General features: G+C 44.4%; 1 protein-coding gene across 1 annotated transcript in view; it reads right to left on the reverse strand.

Moving 5' to 3' along the window:
* The window catches only part of KIF3B (kinesin family member 3B), a 65,516-nt gene that overhangs the window by 29,497 nt on the left and 17,493 nt on the right, over nucleotides 1–18,526 (reverse strand). The window contains exon 2 of the mRNA XM_055265739.2: nucleotides 9–1,476. Within this exon, the coding sequence (XP_055121714.2) occupies nucleotides 9–1,412 (1,404 nt within the window). The 5' untranslated portion in view covers nucleotides 1,413–1,476. The remainder of the gene's footprint in view (nucleotides 1–8; nucleotides 1,477–18,526) is intronic.

Consider the following 18,526-nt stretch of genomic DNA (forward strand, 5'->3'; position numbering starts at 1 on the left):
TATGGTACCTTGATCTTGGCGCCCAGCATCTCGGCAGCATCCTTCTCCCGCCGCAGGTCCTCCATCTTTTTCTCTTTCTCCTTCAGTAGCCTCATCTTCTCCTCTGCAACCAAGCTGTGATCCTCTACAATGGCCCGCTTCTCAATCTCCAATTTTTCTTGCTGTTCCCGCCAGTAATCATCCTTATCATCCCCTTCCTCTTCACCCTCTTCTCCCTCCTCCTCCTCCTCTTCCCCACCCCCACCACTGCCACCACCTTCCCTCCGCTTCTCTCGCCTCTTCCTCCTGCCAATGGACCGTTTTTCCAGCTGAGCCTTGAGCCGAGCAATCTCTTCCTGGAATTCTCGAAGGAGGGCATCCTTGGGGTCCTCATTGACCCTTGGTTTGTTCTTAATGTTTTTGGCACGGTTGGCATATCGTAGAGTGGTCAGAGTCTCTTCTACGTTGTAAGAGGCAGGCCCCACGCTGGCCACCATCACAGTCTTAGCATTGCCACCAAGGGAATCTTGGAGCAGCCTGGTAAGCTTTGAGTCCCGATATGGAATGTGAGTGCTTTTGCCGTCCACTAGAGCAGAGATGACATTACCCAAAGCAGAAAGGGAGAGGTTGATCTTGGTAGCTTCTTTTAATCTCTCCCCTTGTGCGCCGGTCTTGGCTTGCCGTTCACTGCCAGCAAGATCTACAAGGTTCAATTTTCCTACACGGATGTGGTTTTCACCATCGAGGCCCACCTCACTGCACTCAATAGTGATAACGAAAATTGCATGAGAACGCGAGCTGTGCTCGTTCATGTTGGTAGCACCGACAGAACGGTTCTGGTTCCCCACATTCATCACGTGCTCTATCTCCTTCACACTCTTTGTGACAAAGGAAGACAGGTCTTTCACATACACTCCTGTGTCAGGCCTCTCTTTGAGCTCAAGCCTTTTGGTCTGATCTTTTGAGAGCAAATCTCGGATCTCCTCCTGGTAGATCTCTAAGTAAGAAGCCCTGACCAGGTACTGTTGATTCTGGGATCGAGAGATGTGGGTGAAGATATGGTCAAATGAGTTAGGAATGACTCCTCTTTTTTCAGGGTCACCACGGATTCCTTCCATTGTGTAGGTTTTTCCTGTCCCAGTTTGTCCATAGGCAAAAATGGTTCCATTGAAACCTTGCAGGACAGAGTCAACAAGTGGTCGGAACGTCTCATCGTACAGTTCAAACTGCTTGGCATTCCAGTCATAGACGGCATCAAAGGTGAAGGTCTTGGGCATTTCATGGGCCGTCCCTTTGGGGTTCTTCACAGACACCTGCCCCAGCTTAACATCCACATCTACCACTTTGTCATACGAAGCAGCCTTTTCCTTGCCATTCATGGGCCGACAGCGAACCACCACCCTGACTGACTCTGAGCTTTTCAACTTTGACATGATGAACTCTGATCCAGTCAATCTTGAGAAGTGTCAATTCAAAATGTCTCAGTATGCTAAGGTCCTAGAGAAAAAGCAAAAGTAAATAAGCATAGTACCGTTGTCACTGGGGGCTGCCTGACAGAAGCTGACACACCTAAATAGTCTTCATCTTGCTAACCTGACAGCCATATCTGATAACTTTACCACACTGTGTACTTCCTCACAGGATCTTAACCAGCTTCAGTGGTAAAAATAAAAAACTGCAGTCCACCAGTATTGTTGGCTAGCCCATCCTCCTCTCAATCAATATTTGATCTTATGCTATAGGCTGAGGCAGCTGGAAATCTTTTAAGTCTGGGTCTCACTCTGGGAGGCCAAGGCAGGGAAATTCTTTGAGACCAGGAGTTTGAGACCAGCCTGGGCAACACAGCAAGATCCTGTCTCCAAAAAATTTATGAATTAGGCTGTACACAGTAGTAGCTCACATCTGTAATCCCAGCATTTTAGGAGGCTGAAGCCAGAGGATCACTTGAGTACAGGTGTTTGAGATCAGCCTGGGCAACATAGTGAGCCCCCATCTCTCCAAAAAAAAAACCAACAGCAATTAGCTGGACATGGTGGCTCATGCCCATAGTCTTAGCTACTTGGGAAGCTGAGATGGGAGGACTGCTTGAGCCCAGAAGGTTGAGGGTACAGTAAGCTGCAATCACGCCACTGCACTTCAGCCTGGATGCCAGAGTGAGACTCTATCCTAAAAATAAAGTAAAATAAGTGGCTGGGGGTGGTGGCTCACGCCTGTAATCTCAGCACTTTGGGAGGCTGAGGTGGGTGGATCACGAGGTCAGGAGATCGAGACTATCCTGGCTAACACGGTGAAACCCCGTCTCTACTAAATATACAAAAAATTAGCTGGGTGTGGTGGCAGGCGCCTATAGTCCCAGCTACTCGGGAGGCTGAGGCAGGAGAATGGCAGAGGCCGAGATCGTGTCACTGTGCTCCAGCCTGGGTGACAAAGCGAGACTCCATCACAAAAAAAAAAAAAAAAAAGTAAAATAAAAATGACCAGGCTCGGTGGCTCACACCTGTGATCCCAGCAATTTGGGAGAACGAGGTGGATGGATCCCTTGTGGCCAGGAGTTCGAGACCAGCCTGAACAACATGGCAAAACTCTGTCTCTACAAAAAATACAAAAATTAGCTGGGCATGGTGGTGGGCACCTGTAATCCCAGCTACTCAGGAGGCTGTGGCACGAGAATCACTTGAGCCTGGGAGGCAGAAGTTGCAGAGAGCCAAGACTGCGCCACTGCACTCTGGCCTGGAGGACAGAGCAAGACTCTGTTTCAAAATAAATACAGTAAAATAAAAATACAAAAATAAAAATTAGCCAGGGGTGGTGATGTGTGCCTGTAGTCCTAGCTACTCAGGAGGCTGAGGCAGAAGGATTGCTTGAGCCCAGGAGTTCAAGGCTGCAGTGAGCTATGATAGTGTCACTGCACTCCAGCCTACACAACAGAATGAAATCTTTTTTTTTTTTTTTTTTTGAGACGGAGTCTCGCTCTGTCGCCCAGGCTGGAGTGCAGTGGCGCAATCTCGGCTCACTGCAAGCTCCGCCTCCCGGGTTCACGCCATTCTCCTGCCTCAGCCTCTCCGAGTAGCTGGGACTACAGGCGCCCGCCACCACGCCCGGCTAGCTTTTTGTATTTTTAGTAGAGACGGGGTTTCACCGTGGTCTCGATCTCCTGACCTCGTGATCCGCCCGCCTCGGCCTCCCAAAGTGCTGGGATTACAAGCGTGAGCCACCGCGCCCGGCGAAATCTTTTCTTTTTTTTTTGAGACGGAGTCTCATTCTGTCACCCAGGCTGGAGTGCAGTGGTGCAATCTTGGCTCACTGCAAGCTCTGCCTCCCGAGTTCACGCCATTCTCCTGCCTCAGCCTCCCGAGTGGCTGGGACTACAGGCGCCCGCCACCATGCCCGGCTAATTTTTTGTATTTTTAGTAGAGACAGGGTTTTACCATGTTGGCCAGGCTGGTCTCAAACTCCTGGCCACAAGGGATCCATCCACCTCATTCTCTCAAAGTGCTAGGATTATAGGTGTGAGCCACCAAGCCTGGTTATTATTTTTATTTTATTATTATTATTTTTTGAGACGGAGTCCTGCTTTGTCACCCAGGCTGGAGCGCAGTGGCATGATCTCAGCTCACTGCAAGCTCCTCCTCCCGGGTTCATGCCATTCTCCTGCCTCAGCCTCCCGAGTACCTGGGACTATAGGTGCCCGCCACCATGCCCGGCTAATTTTTTGTATTCTTAGGAGAGACGGGGTTTCACTGTGGTCTCGATCTTCTGACCTTGTGATCCACCCACCTTGGCCTCCCAAAAAACCTTTTCTTAAACAAATGAAAAAAAGTCTTATATTCTCTTGAATTACTATAACCTGTCAAAATACTACAACCTCTGGGTAGAGCAATTTGGAACTACCTATCAACATTTAAAATGCATATACTTTTTGAACTAGCAATTGTACTGCTAAGAATTTATCCTAGAGATACAAATTTTAAACAATGACATATACACAAGGATATTTATTGTGGGAGCAATAGATTGTGTGCAACCTGGATTCCCATCAAGAGGAGACTGATTAAATTAAATATATTCAGTATATGTGGAATCCTATGCAGTTATTAAAAAGAAGGTGGTAATCTAAATGTAATCCTATACCAAGATATGTTGTTAAGTGAAAAAAAGTAGGTGACAGTGTGTACAGTATAGTTTACATAGTGTGAAAAGTGGAAGCTATAACACCAAGAATGAACCTTAATGTAAATTATGCACTTTGGGTGATAATGTGTCAATACAGGTCTGTTGCTTATAACAAACGTACCACTCTGGTAGGAGATGTCCATAATAGGCAAGGCTTTGCATGTGTGGAGGCGGAGATATGTGGGAAATCTGTGTACCTTCCGCTTATTTTTGCTGGGAACCTGAAACTGCTCTAAAAATAAACTCTATTTAAAAAACAAACATTACATAAGAAAAGGGGGGATATATGCATTCTATATGCTTGATATGAACACAATATTGTTAGAAGTATACTTCTAAAGGTAGTAACAGTAGCAGCCTTAGCATGGGAACTGTGGGCCTAGGAGACTCAGAAGCCTAAAGACAGAGGAAAGGCTGAGCGTGGTGGTTCACGGCTATAATCCCAGCACTTTGGGAGGCTGAGGCAGGTGGATCACAAGGTCAAGAGATCAAGACCATCTGGGCCAACATGGTGAAACCCCATCTTTACTAAATATACAAAAATTAGCTGGGCATGGTGGCGCAAGCTTGTAGTCCCAGCTACTTGGGAGGCTAAGGCAGGAGAACTGCTTGAACCCGGGAGGTGGAGGTTGCAGCAAGCCAAGATTGCACCACTGCACTCCAGCCTGGCAACACAGCGAGACTCTGTCTCAAAAAAAAAAAAAAAAAAAAAAAAAGAGGAAAAACTTTTCACAGTATACTCATTTGTAGTGTTAGAATTTCCTAGCTTGTGCTAATAATACTTTTCAATCCCACAATCATCAATAAAAACTGGCTTGTGCAAAATGTGTGCAAATAAATAAGGATGTGGTATAATGCATTACATAATAAGCACTCATTCAATCAATAATTTTTTTTTTTTTTTTGAGATGGAATCTTGCTCTGTTGCCAGGCTGGAGTGCAGTGGCGTGATCTTGGCTCACTGCAACCTCCGACTCCCTGGTTCAAGCAATTCTCCTGCCTCAGCCTCCTGAGAGCTGGGATTACAGGCACATGCCACCATGCCCAGCTAATCTTTTTCGCATATTTAGTAGAGATAGGGTTTCACCATGTTGGCCAGGATGGTCTCAATCTCCTGACCTCATGATTGGCCTGCCTCAGCCTCCCAAAGTGCTGGGATTACAAGCGTGAGCCACTGCACCTGGCAATAACTTTTTTTTTTTTTTTTGAGATGGAGTCTTGCTCTTATTGACCAGGCTGGAGTGCAATGGCATGATCTCGGCTCACTGCAACCTCTGCCTCCTGAGTTCAAGCAATTATCCTGCCTCAGCCTCCCGAATAGTTAGGATTACAGGCACCTGCCACCACGGTCTACTAAAAATACAAAATCAATCAATAAATTTAATAGAATTGGAATGCAAATAGGAAAATGGAGCCAGGTGTGGTGGCTCACACCTGTAATCCCAGCACTTTGGGAAGTCAAGGAGGGTGGATCACCTGAGCAGGAGTTCGAGACCAGCCTGGCCAACATGGTGAAACTCCATCTGTACTAAAAAAAAAAAATACAAAAATTTAGCCAGGCATGATGGCACGTGCCTGTAATCCCAGCTACTTGAGGCAGCAGAATTGTTTGAACCTGGGAGGCGGAGGCTGCAGTGAGCCGAGATTGTGCCATTGCACTCCAGTCTGGGTGACAGAGCAAGACTCCGTCTACAAAAAAAAAAAAAAAAAAAAAAAAAAGGTGGGAGTTGTTAAAATTTTATAAAGTAAAAACAAAAAGAGAGAGAGTTTCATTTGGTGCTGGAAAACTCAGGGAGCAGAAGAAAGGATTAAATGGGTCCTTTGGGTGGGGGTAGGTAGTAAGCAGGTCAGAGTACTTTACTGGTATATATGAGGACCCCAAACTCCTATAAATCTCAGTGCAGGGATTTTTTAATTTTCTTTTTAAAAGACAGTCTCGCTTTGTCATCCAGGCTGAAGTGCAGTGGCGTGATGACAGCTCACTGCATCCTTGACCTCCCAGGCTCAAGTGATCTCCTCCCACCAGGGCCTCCCAAGTAGCTGGGAGTACTATAGGTGCACACCACCACACCTGACTAAGTGCAGGGATTTTTAAAAACATGTAATTCATGTTTTGTTTTGTTTTGTTTTTTTGTTTGTTTTTTAAACAGAGTCTCCCCTCTGTCCCCCAGGCTGGAGTGCAGTGGTGCGATCTCGGCTCACTGCAACCTCCACCTCCTGGGTTCAAGCAATTCTCCTGCCTCAGCCTCCTGAGTAGCAGGGACTACAGGCACCCACCACCATGCCCGGCTAATTTTTGTAGTTTTTTTTTTTTAGTGGAGACAGGGTTTTGCCATGTTGGCCAGGCTGGTCTCTAACTCCTGACCTCAGGTGATCCACCCACCTCAGCCTCCCAAAGTGCTGGGATTACAGGCATGAGCCACCATGCCTGGCTGTTTTTTTATCAAAAGGCTCTTCAGTGACAGGTCTCTCTCTCTCTCTCTCTCTCTCTCTGTGACCTGCTCTCTAGCCACCCTGTTCTGCTGCCCACAGACAAGTGTTATTAGATTTTAAATCATTGATACATAATAAGCAAATATGTATTAATACACACTTATCCTCTCCCTTTTTACACAAACATATTATATACAATAATAAACAGTGTCCTTGGAGTTCATTCCCTCGGTAAATACAGAGCTGCTTTATTCTCTGCAACAGCAGCATCATACTCTACTGCATGCATGCACCATAATTTATGTCACTGCTGCAGATGCACTTCAGCTGTTTCTGATATTCTGCTGTGAAAAACCTAGGACGTACAATCATTCATGTGTGGGAAAGTGTATCTGTAAGCATCAATTCCTAGAAGTGGAATTGCTGAATCAAAGGATATATGCAATTGCAATTTTTTAAAAATATGCAGAACAATGACAGCAGTATTCTTTTTAGTTGTGAGAATGACTTATTTCCTGCCATTCTCCCATGGTGGGAGAAGGTGAAGCAGTGATGGGCCACTTGGGCATATATGCTGTGGCCTAATAAACAGATGGCATCAACATATTCCCCCACTGACCTTCATAGAGTGTTCTGCTGCTAAGCAAGTGGAAACACAAAAAGTTGCTTTTCATATTTTTTCTAGTTGTTACATGCAATAAAATATTGTTGTCTAGAATGAAGAAACAGAAGACTTCTTATCCTCTCTGAACCCATTTTCTGTAAATCTGAAAAAATAGGTGTAATTCTTCTTTCTTATGGATGATTATGAGACTAAGAGGTGCTTATAAGGGTGGAAGTACTTTGTAAACTAATATAAAGCTAGATTAAAATAACAATACAGATTCATCCAAAATCCTTGTCAGGGGGTCATTCCAGAGATGAAGGTTGAGGCCTAATTTTATGCATTAAACATCACTAGAATAACATTTCTTTTTCTTTTTCTTTTCTTTTTTTTTTTTTTTGTGAGACTGAGTTTTGCTCTTGTGACCCAGGCTGGAGTGCAATGGTGCCATCTTGGCTCACTGCAACCTCTGCCTCCAAGGTTCAAGCAATTCTCCTGCCTCAGCCTCCCAAGTAGCTGGGATTACAAGCACCCGCCAACACACATGGCTAATTTTTGTATTTTTAGTAGAGATGTGGTTTTACCATGTTGGCCAGGCTGGTCTCAAACTCCTGACCTCAGGTGATCCACCTGCCTTGGCCTCCCAAAGTGCAGCGATTACAGGTTTGAGCCACTGCACCCAGCCTAAATTAAAAAAAATTTTTTTAATGGAGTCTCGCTCTGTCACCCAGGCTGGAGTGCAGTGGCGTGATCTCGGCCCACTGCAACCTCCGTCTCCCGGGTTCAAGCAATTCTCCTGCCTCAGCTTCCCAAGTAGCTGGGATCACAAGCACCCGCCACCAGGTCCAGCTAATTTTTGCATTTTTAGTAGAGATGGGGTTTCATCATGATGGCCAGGCTGGTCTGGAACTCCTGGCCTCAGGCGATCTACCCCACTCAGCCTCCCAAAGTGCTGGGATTACAGGCGTGAGCCACAGCGCCCACTCTAAAATAACATTTCTATTGTTCAATTTGTAACAATCATCCTAAAAAAAATTCAGATTAAATTTGAGATCTAAATACCTAATTGATGTTCAATAAGAACTAAATCTCAAGCCATGTAAAGAAAACTATGCAAAAGGAAGCCCTTCAGGAATGTAGTCATTATCTTCTAGATCAAGGGTGTCCAATCTTTTGGCTTCCTTGGGCCACACTGGAAGAAGAATTGTCTTGAGCCACACATAAAATACACTAACACTACGATGGTTAATGAGTTAAACAAAAAATTGCAAAAAAAACCTCATAATGTTTAAAGAAAGTTTACAAATGTGTGTTGGGCCACATTCAAAGCCATCCTGGGCCGCGGGTTGGACAAACTTCTTCTAGATGCTATTAGAATTTTGCCAGATGGGAAGAAAGAGACAGATGTTAGAATGGCCAGTTTCCTGCGTTGTTTCATTTCAGGGGAATGGCTCATGAGCTACGGCCTGTCTCTCCCTCCATTTCAACAGAGGCCTGCCAAAGCTGATCTAGGTGCAAAGGGAAAATCCCAGCCCCTGATATCCTCTGGGAAGACCTCTGTTGCAGTGCACGAGCCTGCCAGACAAGATCCTAGACCTGAAAGAGTAAGAGAGACAGAATGGCAGGGCAGGACAGAGAGACAGGTCAGTGCAGAGGACTGATTCTTCTGCATTACAGACTTCTGAGAAGGCGGAGCTGTCCGACTTTTACCTGTCAAAACAATGGGGCTCCAAGCCTATGAAAGAAAGAAAGCCTGCAGCAAGCTGACCTTGAGGTTCAGCTGCTTTGTAATAGCTCCGTATATTTTTTGAGCTCTCCAAAATGATAGAAACAAAGGAATGATAATGACCTACATTAATCTTAAAAATCTTTAAAAAGGAAGGAATTCCCAAAGCATGAGTCCCCTTAATTAAATCTCCTCAACTCTGAACACAGAACACCATTTCTTTTCTGAACTCACCCAGCTAGATTGAACTAGTCATGTATTATTGACATATTCTTTCAGGAAAATGGACTAAGTTAATTTCCTGCCACCAAGGCTTAAAATCTTATTCTGGGTCTTCCTCAAAGGAGAGAGTTTTCTTGGAAGGATGCCCTGATACTCTTTCTTTATTACCTTTGTTATTCTTCCAGTGGGTCTAATTACAGAGTGATAAATCTTTAAAGGAACTCACAGAATTGCCAGGAAAGAAGGAAGCACAGATCAGCAGCTCATCGCCTTCATCCTGAAGACCTTTTCTGCTAGAACTTGTCATTCAATGTTAACACCCACTGTTTGAATGGTTATTGAACATGAAAAATTGAGTAATTCCCCAACCTCAATTCTTTTATCTGCTGAGGAAATCAGATGCACATTTGTCACGGCAGCCACACTCTTCCAGACCGTTCTCCAACTCTTTTGTGTTTAGATTCATGCATCCTCACCTTGCTAGCTGTCATAGAGTCTCATCTCAAAGTCCAGAACTAGGTATGAATTGGATTCTCAGTAACTATTGGCTTCCTATGGAAAGCCTAAGAGAGGGGTCACAAACTGGTTACGTTCTATCTGAAACATTTTATTTGGCCCACCTGGTATTTAAAACAACACGGGCCGGGCGTGGTGGCTCACATCTGCAGCACTTTGGGAGGCTGAGGCAGGTGGATCACCTGAGGTCAGGAGTTCGAGACCAGTCTGTCCAACATGGTAAAACCCCGTCTCTACTAAAAATACAAAAATTAGCTGGGCATAGTGGCGGGCGCCTATAATCCCAGCTACTCGGGAGGCTGAGGCAGGAGACTCGCTTGAACCCAGAGGCGGGGGTTGCAGTGAGCTGAGATCGCGCCATTACACTCAAGCCTAGGTGACAAGAGCAGAACTACGTCTCAAAAATAAATAAATAAATAAAACATGGGCTGGGCACAGTGACTCACACCTGTAATCCCAGCACTTTGGGAAGCCGAGGAGGGCGTATCACCTGAGGTCAGGAGTTTGAGACCCCGTCTCTACTAAAAATACCAAAATTAGCTGGGTGTGGTGGCATGTGCCTGTAGTCCCAGCTACTTGGGAGGCTGAGGCGAGAGAATTGCTTGAACCCAGGAGGTGGAGGCTGCAGTGAGCCGAGAATGTGCCACTACACTCCAGCCTGGGTGACAGTGAGACTCTGTCTCAAAAAAAAAAAAAAAAAAAAAAGAACATGAAGCTTGGGCAACATAGGGAGACCTCCATCTCCACCAAAAATTTAAAAATTAGCTGGGCATGGTGCCACTTGCCTGTGGTCCTAGCTATTCGAGAGGTTGAGGCGAGAGGATAATGTAAGCCCAAGTCAAGGCTACAGTGAGCCATGATTGCACCACTGCACTCCAGCCTGGTGCTAGGTCTTGCCCTGTTTCCAAAAGTAAAAATAAATAACAACAACAACAACAAAATCCTCAGCAATTCCACTTCTCTAGATATGTATATCCTAGTAAAAAGCTTTACATATGTGCACAAGAAAACATGGACAAGATTGCTTCCTGCAGCATGGTTATCACAGTAGAAAAACTAGAAACAGGCTGGGTGCAGTGGCTCACAGCTGTAATCCTAGCACTCTGAGAGGCCGAGGTGGGAGGATTCTTTGTGGCCAGGAGTTCAAGATCAGCCTGGGGAACACAGTGAGACCATCTCTACAAAAAATTTTTTAAAAATCAGCAGGTGCGGCAGCTCTCGCCTGTAATCCCAGCACTTTGGGAGGCCGAGGCGGTCTGATCACAAGGTCAGGAGATGGAGACCATTCTGGCTAACACGGTGAAACCCCGTCTCTACTAAAAAAAATACAAAAAATATTAGCCGGGCGTGGTGGTGGGCGACTGTGGTCCCAGCTACTCGGGAGGCTGCGGCAGGAGAATGGTGTGAACCTGGGAGGAGGAGCTTGCAGTGAGTGGAGATCATGCCACTGCACTCCAACCCGGGAGACAGAGCAAGACTCTAGTCTCAAAAAAAAAATTTACATTTAAAAAATATAGCTGGGTGTGGCAGAATATACCTGTAGTCCCAACTTCTTGGGAGGCTGAGGCAGTAGGATACCCTGAGTTCAGGAGTTGGAGGTTGTAGTGAGCTATAATAGCACTATTGCACTCCAACCTGGGTGACAGAGGGAGATACTATCTGTAAACAAAACAAAACAGGCCATGTGTGGTGACTCTCACCTATAATCCCAGTACTTTGGGAGGCCAAGGCAGGAGGATCGCCTTAGCCCAGGAGTTGGAGACCAGCCTGGGAACAGGAGACCCCATCTTTAAAAATTAGCCAGGCATGATGACACATGCCTATAGTCCAAGCTACTTGGGAGGCTGAGGCAGGAGGATTGCTTAAGCCCAGGAGGTTAAGACTGCAGCAAGTTGTGATCACACCACTGCACTCCAGCCTGAGTCACAGAGGAAGACCCTGTCCCAAAAAACAAACAAAAAAATCTAGAAACAACCTAGACATCCATTTATAGGAGAATTGAATAATAAAATATGGTATATTCATATTATAGACAATATGGCTGGGTGTGGTGGCTCACGCCTATAATCCCAGCACTTTAGGAGGATCATCTGAGGTCAGGAGTTTGAAACCACCCTGGCCAACACGGCGAAACCCTCTCTCTACTAAAAAATACAAAAATTAGCAGGGCATGCTGGGATGCACCTGTAATCCCAGCTACTCAGGAAGCTGAGGCACGAGAATCACCTGAACCCAGGAGTCGGAGGTTGCAAGTGAGCTGAGACTGCGCCACTGTGCTCCAGCCTGGGTGACAGAGCGAGACTCTGCCTCAAAAAAAAAAAAAAAAAAAAAATATATATATATATATACACACACACACACACACCATTCAGTAGTTACAAGTTATAATGAATAAATTAGAGCAGAGGTCAGCAAATTACAGTCCAGGATACAAATCTGGCCCAGAACCTGGTTTTGCAAACAAAGTTGTATTAGAACAGCAATATTCCTTAGTTTACATATTATCTACTGCTGCATTAACTATAGAGGTGAATAAAGTTGAGTAGTTGCAATAGAGACAATATGGACTACAATACTAAAACATTTACTATCTGGCCTTTTACAGAAAGTGTTTGCCAATCTCTGAATTAGGGTTACATATTTAACATGGATAAATAAATAGGCTGAGTGAGAAACAAAGCTGCAGAGTGACAGTTACGATTAGGAATTTACAAAAAAATACGGTGCTCATGGATTTGCATCTACGTAGGTATAAGTATTAAAAAGTGGGATAGGATGGGTGCAGTGGCTCACACCTCTGTAACTGCAGCACTTTGGTAGGTTGAGGTAGGAGGATCACTTGAGTTCAGAAGTTTGAGACCATCCAGGGCAACAGAGCAAGACCCTATTTCTACAAAAAATGAAAATTAGCTCAGCGTGGTGGCCTACTACCTATAGCTACTCCAGAAAGGTGGAAGGATCACTTGAGCCCAGGAGGTGGAGGTTACAGTGAGTCATGATTGTACCACTGCACTCCAGAGTGAGACCCTGTCTCTGAAGAAGGGAAGGGGAAGAGAGGGGAGGGGAGGGGAGGGGAGATAGAACGATATATAACAATTTATGATAGTGGCTGCCCAAACTGGGCAATGGGAAGTAGAGATGGGAAGGATATTTCAACTTTATCTGTAATATTTTATCCTTTCTCTTAAAAAACAAAAACAGAGGAAGGTTTCAAGCTTTATAACATTTCCCTTACTTTGTTGATTCTATTTCTTATATTATTCTCTGAATTTTTGTTTTGTTTGTTTTTTGAGATAGAGGCTCACTCTGTCACCCAGGCTGGAGTGCAGTGGCGCAATCACAGCTCACTGCAACCTCCGCCTCCCAGGCGATTTTCCGCCTCAGCCTCCTGAGTAGCTGGGATTACAGGCTCAGGCCGCCATGCACAATTAATTGTTGTATCTGTTTGTAGAGCTGGGTTTTTGCCATGTTGGCCAGGCTGGTCTCGAACTCCCAGCCTCAAGTGACCCACCCACCCTGGACTTCCAAAGTGCTGGGATTACTGGTGTGACATTACACCAGGCCTGGATTTTTTTTTTTTTAATTACAAAAAACAATTTTTTTTTTTTTTTTGAAATGGAGTTTCACTCTTGTTGCCCAGGCTGGAGTGCAATGACATGATCTTGGCTCACCGCAACCTCCGCCTCCCAGGTTCAAGCGATTCTCCCGCCTTAGCCTCCCAAGTAGCTGGGATTGCAGGGATGCGCCATCTTGCCCGGCTAATTTTGTGTTTTTTTAAGTAGAGATGGGGTTTCTCCATGTTGGTCAGGCTGGTCTCAAACTCTTGACCTCAGGTGATCTGCCCGCCTCAGCCTCCCAAAGTGCTGGGATTATAGGCGTGAGCCACAGCACCCGGCCTAACAATTTCATATTTAAAAAAAAAAAAATTCCACGTCTCTGGAAACATGGGAATATCTGACAGCCCTTGACCTGAACCCCAGGTGGCAGCAATAGGAATCCTCCCTAACCCCACTATCTCCTGTTTCACATCTAGCATGCTTTGCTCATTTATACTTCCTGGCTGGCTCTTGTAGACATCTCTGTTTATGACCAAATTCATGTATGTATGATTTGATTAAGAAAGGCCTGACATACTAGCCCATCTTTTTAAATGCCATTTGCCGAGCTCTGTAATGACATAGAAAATGCTTATCATAAATGAAAAAGCAGTTTACAAAATTAATAACTGCATACAATCACAATTATATAAAAATAAAGATACATGTAAAAACATCAATAGTGGTCAACCTTGGGTAATGGTATAGGTGATTTCCCCTGCTCTTTCAACATTTCTATATTTTCCAAATTCTCTTTAATGAGCATGTGGTATCTCCAAATGGGAAAAAATAGAGGTCTGGCAATTCCCCAGGAACAACCCTGCAAGGAGGTGCAACCTGTGGGCACACAGAGTGCATACTAACGCACCTCGAATCAACGCATTCCAAAGCAATGTCCTCGAAGATCAGATCAGGCAACCACCTGCCAACTGCCTGGCCCAGGGTTCAAATACTCGAGTATCTGAAATGCAGCCCAAGCCAAAGATCACATGAGCCATCAGAAAAGCACTGCAGCACTCGAGCAAGAAGTAAAAGCGACTCCCTGCTAAGCAGCCTAAACCAATTCCCTGGACAGGCTTCTCTCGGGGGAAGCAGCTGTTTTTACTCTGTATCCACCTCATCACCATCAATAGTACTCCTTTTTACAATTATTTCTAATTGTTTTTGAAGTATCAGGACTCCGTGTTTGCAATCCCTGAACCATACCCTGAAAGTAAGTCCAATTCTAGGTCTCTGGTTCCTATGATGGCCAGTTTCACAAAGGGAGTTACACACTTTTTAAAACAAGATTATCCATCTTGGGTTGAAAACTAACACCACTGTCCTGCAGAACTTTTAAAAAGACATTTTATACATATCGAGAAAATGGTTCTACATTTGCTTATATGTGCATAAAATATATCTGAAAGAATTCACAAGAACCATATAACAATTGCCAGATAACAACACTGGCTTTCCCTAAAAGAGCTGGGTGGATGAGGGCCAAAAGTAGAAGAGAAACTTTTCTTTATATACCCTTTTATTTCCCTTCAGACCGAGTTTCACTCTGCCACCGAGGCTGGAGTGCTGTGGTGCAACCTCGGCTCACTGCAACCTCTGCCTCCCGTTCAAGCGATTCTTGTGCCTCAGCCTCCCGAGTAGCTGGGATGGCAGGCACCCACCATCACACCAAGCTAATTTTTGTATTTTTAGTAGAGACAGGGTTTCGCCATGGCCAGGCTGGTCTCAAACTCCCGGCCTCAGGTGATTCGCCCACCTCAGCCTCCCGAAGTGTGTATACCCTTTAATACCTCTTGAGTTTTGAATCATGTAAATATATTACTTAGTCAAAAAATAAAATCAAATCAAGGGGAAAGAGAGAGATGGAAAGGCTTTGTGAAATTAAAAAAATATACAGGGGTTACTCATTTTCCCCATTTTATCTATCCATTTGTGCTGACTACCATGAATATAAGATAATAAAAATGGGCCGGGCGTGGTGGCTCACACCTGTAATCTCAGCACTTTGGGAGGCCGAGGCGGGTGGATCACAAGGTCAAGAGATTGAGACCATCCTGGCCAACATGGTGAAACCCCGTCTCTACTACAAGTACAAAACTTAGCCGGGCGTGGTGGCAGGCAGTTGTAGTCTCAGCTACTCCGGAGGCTGAGGCAGAAGAATCACTCAAACCCGGGAGGCAGATGTTGCAGTGAGCTGAGATCATGCCACTGCACTCCAGCCCAGGCGACAGTGCGAGATTCCATCTCAATTTAAAAAAAAAAAGATAATAAAAATGTTTTAATTGATAAATGAGGGGACCTACTAGGGGACCTAAATTTGGGACCTACTTATCCCAAATTTATGATGAAGCTCTGTAAAACAGTTTCTATTAGGTCCATAGCACTGGAATTTTTAACTTTCTAATGTAAATGTAGCAAGTCATGTAGTGTCAGCTCTAAAAAGCATTTAGAGCATAGACGTCAAATAAGAAAGTAATGAAATATATTCTGTTGTTATAACAGGCATTATTTATAAACGTAAGGTCGGCCAGGCGTGGTGGCTCACGCCTGTAATCCCAGCACTTCGGGAGGCCGAGGTGGGTGGATCACAAGCTCAGGAGATTGAGACCATCCTGGCTAACACGGTGAAACCCCGTCTCTACTAAAAATACAAAAACATTAGCCGGGCATGGTGGAGGGCGCCTGTAGTCCCAGCTACTCGGGAGGCTGAGGCAGGAGAATGGCGTGAACCCGGAAGGCCGAGCTTGCAGTGAGCTGAGATCGCGCCACTGCACTCCAGCCTGGGCGACAGAGCGAGATTCCATCTCAAAAGAAACAAAAAAAGGGGGGGGGGGGGGTCACCTTTTTTGTAAGCCAAACAGTTGTGTGAACTGTCTAAAAAGTTTTAAAATGTCCCTTACAGAAAGAACATATAAGAGCCACAGCATCTCAAACTGGCACAACATATTTGAGGGCAGTCAGGCAATCAGTACCAAAACTCTAAATGTGAATACTCCCTTGAAACAGCAATTCCATTTCTTGGAATTATTTTAAGGACATAATTGAGTAACTAAATACATGTGCAATGATGTAATACACATTTGTGTTTGTCACAACACCACCTCTAAGTACTTAAATGCTCATCAATAAGAGAGTGGTTAGATTAGGGCACATCTCTACAATGGGAAACTATGAAGTCATTAAAAATGACAACAAACCTCTAGGTATTTAGATATGGGCAATATTCAAGACATATTGTTGAGTGAAGAAAAAGGCTACTAAACAGAATTACTATGATACAGTTAATGTTTATGAGTACAGGCACACGTACAGACGCAGATTTGGGGAACACAGAGCAAAGACATTGTTAAAAGCATGAGCTAAGGTGTTCAGCAGGTCTGGCTTTGAATTTCTGCTCTGCCATTTACTAGCTATAAAATCTCAAGAAACTAAGTCACAATTTCTTCTTCCATAAAGTATGGTTAATAGCAATATCTCCCTTAAAGAACTGTTCTAAGGATTAAATAAACTAATGAATGTTAAATGCTTAGCTTTTCACATTGAAAAGTACTAATAAATACTCAGGAAATGCAGGTAATACCTCTAGGGTGGTGCGCCTGCAGGTTATTTTTTTGCTTTCTTTGTATTTTTTGATGGGTGCATGTATTCTGATTTTTATAATTAAGGTGGGGGAAGCAATAAGGCAATGTTTTCTTTGGAGAAAAGTCCAGAACTTTGATTTCAGCTTAAATGTCTGAAGAAGACATGCTAGTTCTCTGGAAAGAAACCTAAAAAGGTCACAGTCAAGTAACAAGAACAATAAATGCCTGCCCTGAATTCAAACTGGCGCCATGTACTCTCTGTCATTTGATGACACAAACAGGCAAACAAAGCATTTATTTAGGTAGGGAAAGAAGAAAAGAAACTCTTTTTGGCATTCAATTGTAAAACATTCATAAAATACATTCAAAAAATATATTCAAGTCTGTTGGACAACACCTACTATTCAGAATCAATGCAGTTCTTGGGTTTTATTGTATTCAACAGTCACAACTCACAGTATACCAAGAGCTTAATGTGAGTCCTCTTTTAATCCTCAAAATCACCTTAGGAGGAAGGCAGGCATTAGCCTCATTTAAAGAATAAGGATCAGAGACTCAGGGAAATTAATTTGCCCAAGGTTACACAACAATTAAGTGGAAGAGTCAGGATTCAAAACCAGATTTGTCTTATTTTAAAACCCATATATAAACCCATATATTTTTAAAACACCTGATATATATGCATATATACATGTGTATGTCTATGCAAAGATTAAAGCAATTCAAGCTGTACAGAGTGTACAGTGAACATGTAAATCTTCCTAACATATCTGCATTGCTCCTTCATCTTCATCTTTTTTTTGTAAACCTCTTTAACTCAAGTAGCAGTACACTATATACCACTGTACTTCTTCCTATATAAATCTTGGAGAACTCCTTCTCCCCCACAACTCATTTTGTGTCGTTTTCTTTGTTTTTTTGAGACAGACTCTTGCTCTGCACTCCAGGCTGGAGTGCAGCGGCATGATGTCGGCTCGCCACAGCCTCAACCTCCTGGACTCAGGTAGTCTTCCCACCTCAACCTCCTCAGTAGCTGGGACTACAGGTACATGCCATCAAACCTGGCTAATTTTGTTTTTATTTTTTGTAGAGACAAATGTCTCACTACCTTGCCCAGGCTGGTCCCCAGGCTGGTCTCAAACTCCTGGCTCAAGTGATCCTTCCGTCTCTCAGCCTCCCAAAGTATGGGATTACAGGCATCAGACACCATGCCTAGCTGCTTCTTTTTCCTTTCTTTTCTGTTTTACTTCCTTTCATTCATTCATTCATTCATTCACTCATTTATTTTGAGACAGAGTCTCAGTTGCCCAGGCTGGAGTGCAGTGGCACGATCACAGCTCACTGCAACGTCAACCTCCTGGGCTCAAGCAATCTTCCCACCTCAGACTCCCAAGTAGCTGGGACTATAAGCACACCCCACCACATCCAGCTATTTTTTTATTTTTTGTAGAGACGGGGTTTTGCCATGTTGGCCAGGCTGGTCTCAAACTCCTGACCTCAGGTGTTCCGCCCGCCTTGGCCTCCCAAAGTGCTGGGATTACAGTCGTGAGCCACTGCGCCCAGCCAAAAAAAGTCTTTGATCAGTCAGTCCCTTATTGAGGGACCTTCTGATTGTTTCTGGTCATTTGCTACTGCAAACAGTACTGAAGTGGCTACACTGAATATATACCTTTAGGATAAGTGGGAGTAGTTGGTA

This window comes from Symphalangus syndactylus, chromosome 24 (genome assembly GCF_028878055.3).
Source record: "Symphalangus syndactylus isolate Jambi chromosome 24, NHGRI_mSymSyn1-v2.1_pri, whole genome shotgun sequence".
NCBI classification, from domain to species: domain Eukaryota; kingdom Metazoa; phylum Chordata; class Mammalia; order Primates; family Hylobatidae; genus Symphalangus; species Symphalangus syndactylus.